This window comes from Wickerhamomyces anomalus, assembly GCF_001661255.1.
Source record: "Wickerhamomyces anomalus NRRL Y-366-8 unplaced genomic scaffold WICANscaffold_4, whole genome shotgun sequence".
Classification (NCBI taxonomy): Eukaryota; Fungi; Ascomycota; class Saccharomycetes; order Phaffomycetales; family Wickerhamomycetaceae; genus Hansenula; species Hansenula anomala.
In genome coordinates, this window is record NW_017567113.1 from 1,594,469 (window position 1) to 1,613,080 (window position 18,612).

At 32.9% G+C, this 18,612-nt stretch overlaps 8 protein-coding genes across 8 annotated transcripts; 3 read left to right on the forward strand and 5 right to left on the reverse strand.

The window, feature by feature from the left end:
- Positions 1 to 814: 814 nt before the first annotated feature.
- On the reverse strand, positions 815 to 2,055 carry WICANDRAFT_63771 (uncharacterized protein; the record flags this gene model as incomplete). Its single annotated transcript, XM_019183608.1, has 3 exons — positions 815 to 1,261; positions 1,318 to 1,441; positions 1,499 to 2,055. The coding sequence occupies 3 exons, from the start codon at positions 2,053 to 2,055 to the stop codon at positions 815 to 817; spliced, it is 1,128 nt and encodes a 375-aa protein (XP_019038481.1).
- Positions 2,056 to 2,324: 269 nt separating this feature from the next.
- UTP7 (Utp7p) lies at positions 2,325 to 3,911 on the forward strand (the record flags this gene model as incomplete). The annotated part of the gene is made up of 1 exon (XM_019182021.1): positions 2,325 to 3,911. One exon carries the CDS (start codon positions 2,325 to 2,327, stop codon positions 3,909 to 3,911), a length of 1,587 nt encoding a protein of 528 aa, XP_019038482.1.
- A 65-nt stretch (positions 3,912 to 3,976) lies between these two features.
- WICANDRAFT_63773 (uncharacterized protein) lies at positions 3,977 to 8,829 on the reverse strand (the record flags this gene model as incomplete). Its single annotated transcript, XM_019183609.1, has 3 exons — positions 3,977 to 7,123; positions 7,183 to 7,267; positions 8,549 to 8,829. 3 exons carry the CDS (start codon positions 8,827 to 8,829, stop codon positions 3,977 to 3,979), a joined length of 3,513 nt encoding a protein of 1,170 aa, XP_019038483.1.
- Positions 8,830 to 9,706: 877 nt separating this feature from the next.
- Positions 9,707 to 12,952, forward strand: CRM1 (exportin CRM1; the record flags this gene model as incomplete). The annotated part of the gene is made up of 1 exon (XM_019182046.1): positions 9,707 to 12,952. The coding sequence occupies one exon, from the start codon at positions 9,707 to 9,709 to the stop codon at positions 12,950 to 12,952; it is 3,246 nt and encodes a 1,081-aa protein (XP_019038484.1).
- Positions 12,953 to 13,215: 263 nt separating this feature from the next.
- MRPL9 (mitochondrial 54S ribosomal protein uL3m) lies at positions 13,216 to 14,046 on the reverse strand (the record flags this gene model as incomplete). Its single annotated transcript, XM_019183610.1, has 1 exon — positions 13,216 to 14,046. One exon carries the CDS (start codon positions 14,044 to 14,046, stop codon positions 13,216 to 13,218), a length of 831 nt encoding a protein of 276 aa, XP_019038485.1.
- A 385-nt stretch (positions 14,047 to 14,431) lies between these two features.
- On the reverse strand, positions 14,432 to 15,097 carry MRPL6 (mitochondrial 54S ribosomal protein uL6m; the record flags this gene model as incomplete). The annotated part of the gene is made up of 1 exon (XM_019182055.1): positions 14,432 to 15,097. One exon carries the CDS (start codon positions 15,095 to 15,097, stop codon positions 14,432 to 14,434), a length of 666 nt encoding a protein of 221 aa, XP_019038486.1.
- A 234-nt stretch (positions 15,098 to 15,331) lies between these two features.
- On the forward strand, positions 15,332 to 15,883 carry IMP3 (snoRNA-binding rRNA-processing protein IMP3; the record flags this gene model as incomplete). The annotated part of the gene is made up of 1 exon (XM_019184951.1): positions 15,332 to 15,883. The coding sequence occupies one exon, from the start codon at positions 15,332 to 15,334 to the stop codon at positions 15,881 to 15,883; it is 552 nt and encodes a 183-aa protein (XP_019038487.1).
- Positions 15,884 to 16,128: 245 nt separating this feature from the next.
- On the reverse strand, positions 16,129 to 18,213 carry WICANDRAFT_79802 (uncharacterized protein; the record flags this gene model as incomplete). Its single annotated transcript, XM_019184952.1, has 1 exon — positions 16,129 to 18,213. One exon carries the CDS (start codon positions 18,211 to 18,213, stop codon positions 16,129 to 16,131), a length of 2,085 nt encoding a protein of 694 aa, XP_019038488.1.
- Positions 18,214 to 18,612: the final 399 nt, after the last annotated feature.

The following is an 18,612-nucleotide window of genomic DNA, read 5'->3' on the forward strand; positions in this document are numbered from 1 at the left end:
ATAATATTATTAGTAGACATGAATGAATCCCGAGTATCAAATTAGTTTATGCCTAAGTACTAGTAATATCTGAGAACTGTACATCAATATCGATAGACATATTATAATCAACTGCACCATAAACTATAAACTTATAAGAAATACAACAACATCAATTACCAATACTTCCTAATTCAACATGACCTTATTGAATTCATCAATACCACCCATTTCAATCCCTAGCTATTTGTCTTTGGAATCAACCAAATACTCAGATGATTTATCGGTTTATGCCACACCACCATTTTGGATTTTTCATGATTCGAAAAAAAAAAATTCAAACCTTTCAAGTTTTTTCAACAACACACAAACATTTCAGGAGAGGCTCTATGCACATTATGAATAATGAGGGCGATAGAGGATTACCTTGTCTGATTCCATGTTCAAATAAGTGACTAGTAATAGTTACATTGAGACTTTGCCAGAGGCACAAAGTGCTCATCGCTTTTCACTGCAAATTCGCAGGTTTGCCTCGCTTCAATAAAAGGTGATAGATTACTTTATGTTCATGTTCTTCATTTTGAATCGTATTATAATAATATTTTATGTGTCTTCAAGTACTATTAAAGTGGTGCTTTTAAGGAGTTCATTAGTTAATATTACCAATTATAATACAATTCTCCAAATCAAGAGACTCTTTGAGTTGTCATCTGTTTAAACCATACGGATGCAACAGAGTTGACTTGGTTTGGCTAACTTTTTTTTATTAATTTACAAATCATTGATGTAGATTTAACTACAATATATATCTCAAATTATTTCTCATTCATGATACTTAAAAGAATACCTTTTCAATTGTTTGTGATTTATTATTCATGAATTTAGCATTATCAAGAGCATGAAGTAATAAAGGTTCATGAATGTTTTCACTAATTAAACGACAAAGTTGTGATACTTTTTCTTTATCAACATCTTTAAGCCATAGTTTAGTTAAAAGAATATGTTGTTCCTTCATAATAAAACTTAAACCACAAACTTTATCTTTTAACGCATAAACATCTGGATATTCTTCACCATGAAATTTATCATCTAAAAAGATCCGAAGTAATGACTTCCAATGAGTATAATGACAATCTGAACTTTGCATTGCTAAAATACCTCCATTTTCAAATTCTTTTATATTTCTCTTTGGTTTAATCCCATCTTTGAAAATATGAATATGGAAAGTTTCATTGGATTGTTTGAATGACTTTTTATATTGTAAGATAGTTTCATTAAGTTTCTGATAAAGATATTAGTACTTTGCAACACATTCAAGGTTCAAAAGTATGTACTTACAATCTTTGAACAGATTGGAAACTCTTTTTTCAATCGTCTTTTTTCACTTGTTTTGGCTTGATCATTATCTAAAAATGTAACATTTGAAGCTGAAGTTCCAGGTCTTGAAACATTTGAAATATTTCTATGCCTAGTTAATAAATCTTCCTAGCCAAAGTGATCATTTCGGTATAATTCTCACTTATCACTCCACAAGTTCCACTTATACATCAAATCATAATTCTTTATCTTATCCAATGTCATATCTTTATCCCTTTTGAAATAATCAACTTGATCAGGATATATTGATAGAAATAATCTTGAAGGTGGAACATCATTAATAGGGACTTTATTTTCAATACTAGGATCACTCAATGGTTCAACATCTGAAATATATTGGTTTCTGATGGTATTATAATAAGTTTGCTGTTCATTGATTAATGATGAACCTCTGGTCTCTGTTGATTTGATTGTTTCATGTTCTTCACCAATCGGATCCATATTCAGTTGTTGATCTTCAGCATCTGCAATTGATTTAAGTTGTTCATCAACAGTAGCTCTACCACCACCACCACCACCAAATAAGCCAGCCAATCTTTCTCTGAATCTCAATGGGGATTGTGATCTAAAAGTCCTTGTCTTGGTCTCATCTATTGGATCATCATCAACTTGATAAACTTCATCTTTTGTTGATTCATCTAGGATCAACGGTGAGCTCAATAACTCGATACGTTCCACTTGAGGATCCAATTTGGTCATGATTATTACCTATCAAACCATACTGAAATATGAACCAATACATTTTTTTTTTCCACTGATTCCAATATTCACTTTTTATATAAAAAAGTTCGTGTTTGTATTTTTTTGACACTTTTTGTGCAACTACAAAATCAAATGTTACATAAGCGCTTATATAAACAATCTGACTAAGCGATGAGTTTAAAAAAAAAATTATACCAGTTGAAAATTTCTATGTACATTAAAACAACTTCAAGAGATCATAAACTCAAACTTCTAGAGCTTTCAACATGGGTAAATACACTGGTAAAAACGGTACCATAGAGAGGGAAAACTTGGACAAATTTGAAAGAAACAATGAATCTTTCAAGAAGTCTTCAAAATTCTCAAAAGATAAAAAATTAAAACATGGTTTACGTAAAATTGATGGACAATATAAAGAAGCTGTTAGATCAGCTGCTGCTACTGAAATGTTATTACAAGAAGATGCAGGGTTTTTAGAAGCCGAGGGGATGGAGAAAACTTACAAGTTTAAACAAGATGAAATCAAATCAGCAGTGGATCAAAGTACAGTTAATAAGGCTTTTGATTTGAAACTAAATGAATTTGGTCCATATACTCTAGATTATTCAAGAAACGGTACAAGTTTATTGATTGGTGGTCAAAAAGGTCATGTTGCCATGATGGATTGGAGAAAAGGTCAATTAAATGCAGAATTACACCTAGGAGAAACTGTTAATGCTGTTAAATTTTTACAAAATGATCAATTCTTTGCAGTGGCTCAAAAAAAATATACCTTTATTTATGATCATGAAGGTGCTGAAGTGCATAGAATGAAACAACATATTGATGTTAGACACTTAGAATTCTTACCTTATCATTATTTATTAGCCACTGCTGGTAATACTGGGTTTTTAAAATATCAAGATGTTTCAACAGGTTTACTTGTTAATGAAATTAGAACAAAATTGGGACCAACTACTGCAATGAGACAAAATCCTTATAATGCTATAATGCATTTAGGTTCTTCTAATGGTGTTGTTTCATTATGGAGTCCTTCTTCAAATGAACCTTTAGTTAAAATCCAAAGTTGTAGAGGTCCAGTTAAAAGCATAGCAATGGATAGATCTGGGAATTATATGGCTGTTGCAGGTACTGATAAGACTTTAAAAATTTGGGACATCAGAAACTTCAAAGAATTATACTCATACTATACTCCAACACCAGCTTCGAATCTTGATATATCAGATACTGGTTTATTATCAGTTTCTTGGGGTCCTCATGTCACAGTATGGAAGGATGCTTTCAAAACAAAACAAAATTCACCATATATGAATCATTTAATACCTGGTTCTCAAATACAGACGGTAAGATATGTCCCATTTGAAGATTTCTTGGGTTGTGGTCATAGTAAAGGTGTCACTAATTTAATTATTCCAGGTTCTGGTGAAGCTAATTTCGATGCATTAGAAATTAATCCATATGAAACTGCTAAACAAAGACAAGAATCTGAAGTTCGTTCATTATTACAAAAATTACCTGCAGATACTATTTCCTTGGATCCAAATGTTATTGGTACTGTGGACAAAAGATCAAATCAACAAAGATTAAGACCTGGTGAATTGAAAGAATTGGAAAAGAAGAAAGCTGAAGAAGAAGAAGCTAAATTGGAACCAAGACAAAAAACTAGAGGTAAAAATTCTGCTCTACGTCGTCATTTACGTAAGAAGGCTAAGAATGTTATAGATGAAAGAAGAATGAGAATTGAAGCTAATCTAAAGATTGAAAAAGAACAAAGAGCTAAAAGAGTAAGACAAGAGAAAGGATTGCCTGAAGAGAAGGAATTATTGGGACCAGCATTATCTAGATTTAAATAAAACTACTGTACAATAGAAAAAATATTTAGAGTATCAAACTCTCCTTCTTTTATTCATCTCCATATTTACATATCAATATCACCTTTAAAAGTCAAAACATCTTCGAATCTAGCACCATTTATATCTGACTTGACTAAAGTGGAATTAGCATCATCTAAAACTAAATCGACATTCTTGAAACCTTTCTTTGCAGCAACTAAAATTAAACCTCTTGATCTTATACTCTCCACTAAATCTGGCACTAATACTAAAAGTTCAGCTGGAACAATTATACCCAACAAATTATTTAATGTAGCAAATCTTGTAGCTTCTTTTATGGAACGTGTGGCAGAATCTTCGGTCTTGACAACCTCTGTTGAAAATTCATTAGCTGAACTTATCTGGAATTTATCATCAATGAAATGAACACCAGTAACATTGAAAAACACTGGATAATTTGGTTGTTTCCAATTCAAAATTGAACAAACTGATTGATTATTTGATGAAAATACAATTGATCTTGTACGTTTAACATTACTTGAACGTAAATCTCTAACATGATCAAAAACTGAGGTCAATACTGAATCAACAAATTTATCCAACTCAGCAGTTTCTGGTAATGTGATTGGAACTTCTTTGATTTCAGCTTCTGTAGGATATAAAACTTCAACATTCAAATTAACAAAGTCTGGTAATAATTTTAATATATCATCTAAAAAGATATAATTATTATCCAAAAACTGTTTCAATTCTTTAAAGAAATCACCTCTCGATTGTGTATCTGGGATAATGAAATTATTAACATCATACTTAGTGATTGTTTTCAATTGATCAACAGATAAATGGAATAATGAAATACTTGTTCCTAAAATGTCAATTTTCCATGACGGACAAACAATTGGAGTACCATCTTTTAGCATTGAAACATAAATTTTGGCATAATCACCAGATAATGAAGAAGCTGTAACGAAACTTAAAACGGAATTTTGAATACCAACGTTAACATTTGAATTACCGCTTGTTGATTTCCAATAAGTGTCATATTTAGAAATTTCCAATGGAGTACCAGAATATGGATGAATAACTTGGAAACCAAATCTTAATTCACCAACATTTTTCAAACGACCATCAAATAATGGCAAAACTGTTAAATTATTTAAACCATCATTTGAAACTTTAGTGAAAACATCTGATAATGCTGAAGTTTTGGCAATCAATTTGGTACCAAAAGATGGGAAAATTTCAAAATCAATGGAAAATTTATCCAATGAATCAATTTGGAATGCAACAGTGTTTTCAATGTCTGAAGCTGGTAATAAAATGTTTCTTGGAACAACATCACTGATTCTTGATGTGATGACAATTCTTCCCGGAAGTGATGAAATAACTTCATCTTGATTCAGTATTATAGAGTCTCTACCCAATGCAAAATGTAACTGAACAAAAATCTTCTTCTCTAAGAAATTATGACCATATCTTCTTAATGGAATGATTGGAGGTGGTAATGATAAATCTGGGATGGCATCAATGTTAAAAGTTTCAGCATTTAGTGTGAAACTTGGTGGATTTAAAGAAGGTGATTCTAAACCCTTTGGCCCTTTGGCTTCTTTTAATGGTGATAAAATATTTCTTGAATGTTTTTTATTTTGTAATTCATTAATCAAAACATTTAAAACATTTACATGACCTTCCCATGATGCATAAAACAAAGGTGTGAAATTTTCTTCATCTTTAACTTCAATTTTGGCACCAGCTTTAATCAAAGCTGCTGTTGTTCTTGGATGACCTTCGCTTGCAGAGTAGAAAATTGGTGGCCATTTATTGAACCCATCTAGTGCATTTGGATCAGCATCATTTTCAGTTAATAAAGGAACTAGTTGGAAGTTACCAGTTTTAGCAACAACATGTAAAGGTAATAAACCTTCTGCATCTCTTTGGTATTCTTTAACACTTGGTTTAGATAATAATAATTGAGCAGCTTCATAATTACCAGCTTTACAAGCAACATTTAATGGTAAATATTGTGGATGTTCTTCACTATTAGTTGGAGCAGGATCAGCACCAAGTTCAATCAATGCTTTGACAGTTTCCAAATGGTTTTTATCGATGGCCAAAATTAAAGGAGACATAGCATCATAATCCAATGCATTTAATTTTTCAACAGTAGCTGGTGAAGAGCATAATAAAGAAATTAAATCAGTTCTACCTAGTTCAGCAGCATAATGTAAAGGTAATCTACCACTGATATCTTTCAAGTTCAAGTTCAACTCTTGTTTAATACCCAATTCCACAACAAAAGTTCTTTTTTCAAAAGCATTACAACATGCTTCATGAATGATGCTTCTTTGTGATAATTCATCAGTGGTGTTTAAATTAATGGAGTTTTCTGCTTGATTATAAAATTGTAATAATATCTCGTCGGGTATTTTGGTGTTGATGGCTAGGAAAAAAATTTTTGTTAATTTGAAGTTTGAATTTGGTGACTCTTTGATTCTGCTAACAAATCCAGATAACAGGCTGTCAACTTTAGATGAAAATGCAATGTTTGTAAATTCTGAATATAGTTCATCAATTTCAGAATCATCAATTTGCATTAATGAAGCATGTGGTGGGTGATCAGATTTATCCCCTGGTGAATCAGTTGAGTTATTGTTGCTTAACTGTAAGTTGGAGAAATCACTGTATGTGATTGAATTGTTTCTTTGATCACCATTCCCTCCTTCATATTCATAACGAACGACGTGTTCGCCTTCAGCCTGGGCATCCAGCTCAACTAAAGAATTTGCACATAAATCACTTAATTGTGAAATTTCAGATCTGTTGAAGACAGGTTGAACAGAGACTGCTTTTGATAAATACAACTCTTTTGTATGAGATTTTGATCTTTTATCCCATTTTTTCAACACTTTTGAAAACCCAGTTTGATTCAATTCAACAAACTGTTCTAGTCTATCTAAATCCCTAGAAAACCTTTTAAACCCATCATATAAAGTGATGTATGCAATCGAAGTTTTAGAATCTAATCTATTCTTTGCAACTGCATCATTTTTCTTTTTGATAAGAATGTCTAATCTTATATTGAGATCTGATTCTTTTTCTAAATAGAATGCATTGACTTTTTCCAATTCCCTTTCTAGTCTGAAGAAAAAAGAAGTTCTGTTTTCTTGTAAAGTACGCTCAACATCAACTTCATTTGAAGCACCATGTGGCGGTCCTGCTAAAGATTTAATTAACTATTTATTTGTTAGTTTTTTCACAGTTAGTAGTTTTAAAATTCAAGCGTTAAACTTACTTTCTTTAAAGCTTTATAATTGATGAAATGACCAATATATTCGGGAAGCTCCAACTGCCTTGCTTCTAAATATTTACCAAATTTCCTTGATTCAATGTTAGTAAACAGTACTCAATTGGTATAATTGATAAAATCAACATACATCTTTCAAAGATTGTGAAGAAGGTTCAAAATTGTTTATATGAAAACGAATGCCAATAGTTCAAAATTGTGTTTTTTTTTCAAGAAAGAAACCTTCAATTGTAAAACAGGAATAGGGCTCACTTAAATTTTTTTGAGCTTCCAAGTGTAAAAATTTCCACAGCAGCACCTCAAGTTTGAAGATTTGAAACGTTTTTAACCAATTCTCAAATGATGATTTGTAGGAAGTAGCTTTTTTTGGATGATGGGATGTGAATTTGTGAGATGTAAAGTGATGTTATGTACGGCTTTCTTGTGTAAACCCACCAACTATTAGCTGTTCTCTTTGTTTGTGTTTGAACTCTGTACTTGATTGGGTGTTTCACCAGTCTCTCTCGCTAGCCAATGCTTCAGCTTGCCTAATTTGCCCGTTGAAATTCTTCCTTTCCCTTTGGATTGCCTTGGTTGAGTAACCTAGATTATGTATGCCAATTCTGTTTGTCAACAGCAGTATTTTTTTTTGTTTTCCTCTTTGACAGTAATAAACTTTTTTTTGACACACGTGCTAAATTACCAGGCTGGCGCGTAGGCAAGGCACCTTTGCCCACAAGGGATCTCCCAACCGGCGCCCTGTGCGTGTGCTTCCCAATTCTCTGTCTAGCTCTGTCGGACAATGTTTTCCAACTTTGACACCAAAAAACGGCCGACAACTCACTGATCAATTACTCACTCATCATACACAATTCACAAATTTCTATCAAATGTTAGTCTGAATTCATCCTGGCTCCAATGTTCACCTAGGCTTCCAAAAATTAAATGTTCAATCATTACTGTTGTTGTCTTGCGTTGTGGAGCCCAAGCACCGAGCGATCAAGTCATGAAGACTAGTATAGTTTTGCAAAACTTCAATCACTTCCTCCTCGGTAACATCCTGCTGTGATCCTAGATATACATCCACTAGTTGAATCAATAATTGAATCAATTGATCGGTTGTTATTAGTGTTTGATTTGTTGGATCTGTTAGCTTTTTGTAATTTTGAATAAGCTTCACCATTGATCTATTGTTGCTGAATAGATTAGTCAATAGGCTTTTGCTGTTACTCAACAACACTTTACTTCTGGTTTCATGAGAACTTTTCAAACAAGTTACTTGAATTTTGCATTTGAAGTCTGTGGATTTGGAAACTTCAAAGAGTCTTATTCCGTTAGTTTTTTAATAGAGAACCAAAGCATTGATTATACTCACTTTGCATTTAAGATGAAGAACTCCTCTGAGCTTAAACCATCCTCACTAAAAAGAACTATAATGGCCTTATCAATGTTTACAGCAGCAGATGAATAGTTTTCCAACTTGATCAATGATAATTTAGTCTTCAAATCATTTAAAAACTTGCTAAGCTCCTCTTTCAAGGGCATATAATCATCATGGGAATCCAGAAACAAATTATGATCAACCTTTAGAACCACATTTAGCAATATGGACCCAGTTAAATGGTTTCTTGTATGAGAATGTTCAATAATGTTCATAATGTTAACCGCTGGTGATGAAAAGCACCCTAAACTCTCGAAATTTCGATCAAACTCTTTAGACCACAAACAATTCCAAACTAAATAAGCCTATAATAAATATAATAAATATACCACTCAATTTTCCACAATCAACGCCTTTATAGCACTCTCAATTTCTCGAAAACATGTCAAAATGATCCAAAATCTGGAGTAAAGATACATATCAGTTTCGCGAAACTGTGTCCCCTTTTCAAAATGAATTTCAGATCGGTTCGCGCAACAATTTTAGAATTTTTCTTTTAGAAAAGGGAAAAACAAAAAAATGAAGTGTGTTTACTTTTATGAAACGCTTACATTTCATACGATAAAACCCAGTCGACTCAGTGCTTTCCAATCCGCAACTAGGTATTCAGGTTACAATTGGTGATATTTTGATAATTGATACTTGTGAGCGTTCCTCTAGTGTGTGCTGTGAACTCTTTTTTCTATCTACTCTTCTATTGCCCCCGTCTGATTTCTGAAGAAGATTTAAAGAAAGAATTGGTATGTTGTTATTAACTCATTAAATGCGTTTGATCTTGGATGAAATAGGTGTGATTCGAAAAGACTATATCTAGATACTGCACAGAATAATGGTATGATGATGATTGATTAGTTCGAGGAAGGATTTCCATATGAAACTTCTATGTTTGTCGTTTAGGGGTAGGTTATTATAATGCTTTGCATCTCAAATTGAATCACACCTAAATCATCCAAAGATAAAAACCCAGCTTTTTGATCAAGAACAAGGTTTACTAACTACTCTTTTTTTTAGAAAATTCACTTTCTTTCTTCCATTATTACGATTCATTGAAATTTTTTAGTCGTGCTCGGAAATTAGATCAAGAAAAGCATTATGGATTCTATCCTTGATTTCACAAAAGATTTAGATATCCAACTTTTGGATAAGGTTGTGGAAACTTTTTATGCAGGTTCAGGTCCTGACCAAAAGGTCGCACAAGATGTTATAACTAAATTTCAAGAACATCCAGATGCATGGCAAAAAGCCGATCAAATATTACAGTTTAGTTCAAACTCCCAAACCAAATACATTGGTCTTTCAATCTTGGACAAGTTGATTCAAACTAAATGGAAAATGTTACCAGATGAACAAAGAAAAGGTATTAGAAACTTTATAGTGAATATGATTATTGCGTTATGTGATGACGATGATCAATTCCAAAGTCAAAGATCTTTGATCAACAAGTGTGATTTAACATTAGTTCAAATCTTAAAACAAGAATGGCCAGAAAATTGGCCAACTTTCATTCCTGAAATTGTTCAATCCTCAAGAGCTGGTTTCAATGTTTGTGAAAACAATATGGTTATCTTGAAACTATTATCTGAAGAAGTTTTCGATTATTCTGCTGAACAAATGACACAAGCTAAAATAAAGAACTTGAAAACAAGAATGGGTGAAGAATTTTCTGAAATTTTCAAATTATGTTATGAAGTTTTAGATAAGGCAACTAGACCATCATTGATTGTCACAACATTGAAAGCATTGTTGAAATACTTACAATGGGTTCCATTAGGTTACATCTTTGAAACTGATTTGTTAGGTCTACTAACCAACAAATTTTTGGGTCCTGCTGATACAAGAGCAATCACTTTAAAATGTTTGACTGAAGTTGCATCATTAACTTCCCCAAATTATGATGCTAAATTCGTTGAAATGTTCAAGAATTCCATCTCTCAAATTGCTAACGTGGTTCCACCGGGTTCTGACCTAAGAAGATCTTATCAAGTCGCAAATTCAAATGATCAAGCATTTTTACAAGATCTTGCAATGTTCATCTGTACCTTTTTAGCCAATCATGTTTTAGCCCTAGAAGCCAATGAAGCTGATAGAGAATTATTAACAACTGCTCATGAATATTTGATTCAATTATCAAAGATTGACGAAAGAGAGCTTTTCAAAACTTGTTTGGATTATTGGGGTAAATTGGTCAGTTCATTGTTTGCAGAAATTCAACAATTACCAGCAAATGAATTATCACCATTGATGCAATTGGGATATAGTCAAGCTTTATCTTCAAGTAGTGCAGGTGGTGCTCCAAACCCAGAATTATTGAACAAATATCCATTGAGAAAACATATCTATAACAATATTCTATCTAATCTAAGATTGGTCATTATCGAATCAATGGCCAAACCTGAAGAAGTCTTGGTTGTTCAAAATGATGAAGGTGAAATTGTTCGTGAATTTGTTAAAGAAAGTGACACCATCACCTTGTATAAAACAATGAGAGAAGTTTTGGTTTATTTGACTCATTTGGATGTTGTCGATACTGAACAAATTATGAATGAGAAACTAGCTAAACAAATTGATGGTTCTGAATGGTCATGGCACAACATTAACACTTTATGTTGGGCTATTGGTTCTATTTCAGGTACAATGAATGAAGAAATGGAAAAGAGATTCTTGGTTTCTGTTATTAAGGACTTACTAGCTTTAACTGAAATGAAACGTGGTAAAGATAATAAGGCCGTTGTTGCTTCAAACATTATGTATATCGTTGGTCAATATCCAAGGTTCTTAAAAGCTCATTGGAAATTTTTAAAGACTGTGATCAACAAATTGTTTGAATTCATGCATGAAACTCATGAAGGTGTCCAGGATATGGCTTGTGATACTTTTATCAAAATCACTTTGAAATGTCGTCGTCATTTTGTCGTTCAACAACAATATGAAACAGAACCTTTTATTGACGAGATTATTAGAAACATTCAAAGTATTACTGAAGATCTACAACCTCAACAAGTTCATACTTTCTATGAAGCCTGTGGTTATATCATTGGCGCTCAAACTTCTGTTCCTGTTAGAGACCGTTTACTGGGTGATTTGATGCATTTACCAAACTTGGCTTGGACTACTATTGTTGAAAAAGCTGGTCAAGATCCTACATTATTGACAAATCCAGAAACTGTCAAGATTATTGCTAATATTATCAAGACAAATGTTGCAGTTTGCTCTTCATTGGGTCCAGGTTTTTATGCACAACTGGGATTAATTTATGAAAATATGTTGTCATTATATAAAGCTGTTTCTTCAATGATTTCAGACTCAGTTGCAGCAGATGGCTTAATTGCTACAAAGACTCCAAAAGTTAGAGGTTTACGTACTATCAAAAAGGAAATCTTACACTTGATTGAAGCTTACATTTCTAAAGGTGAAAACTTGGAACAAATTGTTGGTACTTTAGTTGAACCATTATTAGCTATCATTCTAGAAGATTATAAATCAAATGTTCCTGATGCTCGTGATGCTGAAGTTTTGAACTGTTTGACTACTGTTGTTTCAAAAGTTGGTCACATGATTCCAGAAGGTGTTGTCTTAATCTTGCAAAACGTTTTCGAGCCAACTTTGGGTATGATAACCAATGATTTTACCGAATATCCAGAACATAGAGTTGAATTTTATAAATTGTTGAGAGAAATTGATTTGAAAGCTTTCAATGCCTTATTACAATTATCTGGTGATGCATTCCAATTATTAATTAATGCTATTTTATGGGCTTTCAAACATAACAATAGAGAAGTTGAAAGTAGTGGATTGAGTTTAGCTATTGAATTATTGAAGAATGTTGAAAAATTAGGCACCACTCCATTCACTACAGCATTTTACCAAAATTTCTATTTCCCAATTTTGGCAGATACTTTCTATGTTATTACTGATTCTGATCATAAAGCTGGTTTCAAATCTCAATCACAATTGTTATCTAAATTGATTGAATTGGTTGAAGGTGGTCACATCAAAGAACCGCTATATTCAGAAAGTCAAGCACCAGCAGGCACTTCAAATGCTGTATTCTTACATGAATACTTGGCCAATATGTTGATTTCTGCATTCCCTCAATTGCAACAGGATCAAGTTGAAAACTTCATCAAGGCTTTGATTGCTCAACATCGTGATCAAGTTAAATTCAAAGGTACTTTACGTGATTTCTTGGTTCAAATCAAGCAATATGGTGGTGATGCAACTGATTACTTATTTGCTGAAGATCGTGAATATGAACTTGCTGAAAAACAACGTTTGGAAAGAGAAAAGGCATCTAAGGTTGGTGGTTTATTGAAACCATCTGAATTGGATGATGAATAAACAGCATTGATTTGAGTTTCTTTGGTATTTCGAGCTGATTTTTTTATTGTGTGCATTGGTGATAGTTTTTAGTTTTTTTTTAATTATTAGTGCTTAAAAATGATGCTTGAGTAAAAGAAAACATGTTGATTTGTTTGTTTAATTATATTCTCGTAATATAAACTTTATTGATTTGATAATCGTATAGACCTACATGTAGTGGAAGCTCGATCATTAAAAAAAAATCCCTATATTTACAAGTTTTGGTCATAAATTATATACTTCTAATTTTTGATTTGTTTAATAGCATCTTGAAGTTTAACAAATCCATTCTTTGGGCCAGGAACACCACCTTTAACCAATAAGAATCCATTTTCAGCATCAACTTGAACAACTTTAACATTTTGTTTTGTATTATTTTTATTACCCATATGACCAGGCATCTTTTTCCCTGGTAAAATACGACCTGGATCTTGATTAGCACCATAAGAACCACCATGTCTATGCATAACAGAAGTACCATGGGAAGCTCTTAACCCACCGAAATCCCAACGTTTCATAACACCTGCGAAACCTTTACCTTTTGAAATACCTTTGATATCTATTAATTGACCAACATCGAAATGGTCAGCTTTCAATTCAGTACCAATTGGTAATAATCCAGATTCATCTTTGACTTGAAATTCTCTAATACATGATTTTGGATTCACTTGAGCACGAGCGAAATGTCCTAATAATTGTCTTGTTGTTTTATATGGGGATTTTCTACCATAACCTAATTGAACAGCATAATGACCATCAGTTTCTGGAGTCTTTGTCAACAAGACTTCAACACTGTCAATTTCCAATAAAGTAGCACCAAATCTTTCACCGGTTTCTTGATCAAAATATGGAACCATACCACGTTTAATGGCAATAAGACCTGCGCGGCTTGGTAATCTTCTTCTTAGTCTAGCTTGTTCTTTAGAATGTTGAATTGATGGAGTTTCTGATGGAGGTAAAACTGCACCTGGAGAGGTTAATGAAGCCCCATGACGGACAAATTTTGGATACTGGCGAGTTGCCAAGGGTAGTCTCTTTGTGAGCAAGCTGGTTATCCCCCATATACTGCTCATTTTGTGATGTATATCTGATATTTGATGACCTTTGATATTGATCTTTGATGTTGAAGTTTCCTATATTTTTCAGCGAAAAAAAAATTGGCCTGTGAATTTCCGGGTAAAATCTGAAAAATCGCGAAACTTGTTAAATGGACAATATATCATCCTTAATCTTAGGTTATTTGCTCCAATTCTACATAAATCACTTGATGGTTCGAGTATTATCTCCCATAATTCATGTCTATTTCATCTATGTACATGTTTTGCTTTTTAATCAGGAATGAAGTGACGATAATTGTGAATCAAATGGTGTATGAGTGTGTGACTTTTTTGGTTCATGAAAAGTTATATAAATATCATACAAGTGCAATGGATTTGCAAAATAACGGAAACAATGCAATCATTTGATCTTCTTATCTTTGATCTTGATAGTTTCATCATCAACATAAACACCCTTACCTTTATAAGGTTCTGGAGGATGGAAATCACGTAATTTAGCTGCAAATAACTTCACTTTTTGTTTATCAATACCTTCAATAATAACTCTAGTTGGTACGGGCGATGAGACTGTTAATCCTTCTGGGACTATTAAACCTTGAGTAATAGAAGCACCAACTTTCATTGCAACAAATTTTTCACCATTTGGTCTATCTTCAATTTGTGCTCTGTAACCAGTACCGACCAATCTCAACATTGCTAAATGACCTTCAGTGACACCTGTAACATGATTGTTTAAAACGGCTCTTGTTGTACCCCATAAAGCCTTTTGTTGTTTATCGTCTTCATTTTCAATCTTTAATGATAATTTCTCACTATTTTTAATAAAAGTTAAGAAATCTGGCACATTTAATGATAATTCACCTTTTGGACCAGTGACTTTAGCAGCTTTTGTCATGTTCAATACAGATCTACCTTTTCTTATGATTATTGGTTCTTCACGATCAATTAATTCAACTTTAACTTCTGAAGGTAAGAAAATTGGGGATGACCCAATATATGATGGTCGTAGCGTACTGCTTGAAAACAGTCTCTTTGAGCACTGTAGAGAGGATCTTATGCTGAACATTGTGCTATTGGAAAAAAGCCTCTATCAGATTCAAACTTTCCAGATTATTTAGACCAAATCTATAGTTTTTGGTTAATTTTTCAACATTTTCCATGAAAAAAATTCGCGAAATGTTCAAATGCCGGGTAAATCCATCGCAAAAATTAAAAAATTATAGTGTATAAACTTTCTGATCTTTAATACCCAAAACTTTGCAAACATCTTGAAGAAAGAACATATAACACAACCTTCAAAATGGTTAGAAAACTAAAACATCATGAACAAAAACTTTTGAAGAAAGTTGATTTCCTTGATTGGAAGCAAGATAATGGACATAGAGATGCTCAAGTTATGAGAACTTATCATATTCAAAATCGTGAAGATTATCATAAATATAATAAAATTTGTGGTGAAATTAGAAAATTAGCTAAGAAATTATCAGAATTACAACCAAATGATCCAGTGCGTATAAAACATGAACAATTATTATTAGAAAAATTATATTCAATGGGTATACTATCAACAAAATCTAAAATATCAGATCTTGAGAATAAAGTCAGTGTTAGTGCAATGTGTCGTCGTCGTATTGGTGTTGTTATGTGCCGTATGAAGATGGCCCAGAGTATTAAAGATGCTGTTACGTTTGTGGAGCAAGGACATGTTAGAGTTGGTCCTAATGTTATAACGGATCCTGCATTTCTTGTGACTAGACAAATGGAGGATTATTTGACTTGGGTTGATGATAGTAAGATTAAAGAAAATGTTTTGAAATATAGAAACAAGATTGATGATTTTGATTTGGCATAGGTGAGATTGAAGTGTATATTAGGTTTAAAAAATGGGCATTAATAAAAGTGATACTACAAGATGTTGTAAAATGATCTAGAAAGACATGACATGAAGGGGAATAAGTAAATGACTAAATAACTATAAGAGTATGATAAAAGGAGAGAATGAAAAAAATAATGACATGAAACCATTTTATGCTTCAGAATGTAAAAATTGTAATAAAGGAGAAATAATATGGTCCTTGAAGAAAAAACACTCACAAATCAAACAAAATTGTAATTATCACTAGCACCTAACTGTTTTCTTAAATCAGCTTGGGAACCAGATCTTGGTAATTCAGCAGAACTTGGAGCCTGATAAACATCCTGACTTGTATATGCAGATTGACTAGTTAAACTTGCATTTCTTGAACTATTTGCACTATTCATCTGTGAGAATGAACCTGCAGGTCTATAGATTCTTTGTTTACCAATCTCCACAGGGTTCATCATAACAATACTTTGTCTAATATGATGAGGTGAAGGTGGTGTAATGTTTCTATCTCCACTAGAACTATTGAATGATGCTTGAGGTTGTTGTGGGAATTGTTGTGATGGGGGTGAGATTGGTGAAGTTGGGGTGAAAATTTGATCAGAATAATGTAATGGATTGAAAGGTTTTATACTCAAATCTGGTTTCTTGTTACCTGTAGTTAATGATTTCTTTGGAGCATAGTCAGTTTGGGTAACAATAGAGTTATAATCCATTTTGTTTGGTGTTGGTAATGATTGTAATGGTTCTAATGGTGGTGGCGCAAATTGTGGTGGTGGCGCAAATTGTGGTTGTGGAGATGAAGGTTGTGAATGCTGTTGGTATTGTCCTTGTGGATATGGTGGTTGATAAATATGTTGTTGTGGCTGTTGTTGTTGGGGATGATAACGTGGATTTTGTTGATAATATGCTTGTTGTGGTGGTTGTGGTTGATCATCAAATTGTGCTAATGGGATGGTTGAATATATTGAAGAAACAGCTCTATGTTTAGCAGCAGATGCACTTTCATCATTTTGTTGTGGAGCAACTGAAAGTAAATTACTGCTTGAATTTTGCTTTGGATCTAGGCTTGAAAGAGAAGTGTTTGCTTCATCTTCATTTTCATAAACTTTTAATTCAGGTTCTGGTAATTGTTCAGTATCAACTTTTGGTAATGGTGGAATATCTGATTGTGGAACATTTGAGTTTGGTTTCTTGATTGAATTTTCTCTATCAAAATAAACTCTATAAACACTCTTCATTCTTTTAATATCTTCATCTTCCTCTTCCTCTTCCTCTTCGGCATCTTTTAATGGGGCACTGACTGTGACTTTTTTAACAGGACTAACTTCTTTTGATTTTGGTTCTGGTAATTCTTCAGCACCTGTTTCTTGTTCAAATGAGTTTGTTAAAACTTCAGGTTCATCGATATAAGACAATTCACTATTTTGTCTATAATGTTGAGATTGACGTTTATCAGCACCAGAATTTGGATCTAAATTATCATAAGAATCTTTGTAATCATCATCATCAGTTGAAGAACTTTCACGGTTTTTACCTAAAGGAGAATCACCCAAAACATTTTCAGTATTGAATTTACTTTCACGATAAGATTGAGAAGAATCAGTTGTTGTTGGATCTTCTAATGAATAAGTCTTTTCAGTCAAATTTCTAACATTCTTATTGGTGGAAACATTGATTGAACTTGAGTTTGCACTTCTATATGGAGAATTTGGTCTTGAAGTGATATGATACGCAGGATATTCCGACCCCATTTCTTTGGCAAATTCATCTAATGAATGATGGGAACCAGTATTGTGTTGATAAGGCAATTTGAAAGATTCATAATATGGATCATTGCGAACAGTTGTGCTAACAGATGGAGCTCTATTTTGGTTTTGATTCAACATATCTGGATGATTTAAAACTTTTGAAGGATAACGAGCACTATCATTGGCAAAAGGGTTTGAGTAAAAGGAAACACCATCATCTTCATCAAATCCATTATTATTACCACGATTAAATCTATTTGGATAGTCTGGTAACATTGTAGTTTCACCATAGAAATCAGGATCATTATCAGTTTCAGATTCTTTTTTACCCTTTTTATAAGATCTCCACACGAAGAATCCAATAATTATTGCAAAGACAAAGACTGGGATACCAATAGATAAACCAACAGTAAGACCTGTGATGTTTGTACCAGTTTCACATCGTTGTTTATCTGTACATTTTGATGATTTTGAACTTGAAGAAGATTGTGATTTTGATCCAGAATCTGAACCTGAAGACTTATCAGTTAAAATTCTTGGTTCAAGGTGGACAAAAGAAGTAACCATAGTAGTTGTTGAGCTAGTGATTGGGTTGAATGTATTCAACGAAGTTGTTGATTGTATTGGAATTTTATAAGACATAATTTTCTTTCTTTCTCTATCTTTGAACTATATGACGGTACTTGAAGGCATAAACAGGGGGAAAAAACACTTGAGCAAATGATATATCAACAATATAGACCAGTATTTAGACTATTTCATAAGTATTGGGTAGTATAATAGTTGAGTAAACGAAGGAATCGACGCGTCTATAACCTCAAAAACTTTTCAATGTTGTACCGAGAATGATGTTAAAGCAGCAGTGACTTTTGGAAGCAGATGAGCAAAACGAGTGTTGGGAATGGGGAGGAATGTCTAAAGAATGGATAGCTCTCTTCTTTTGCCTCTTCTTCTCAGCCTAAAGTA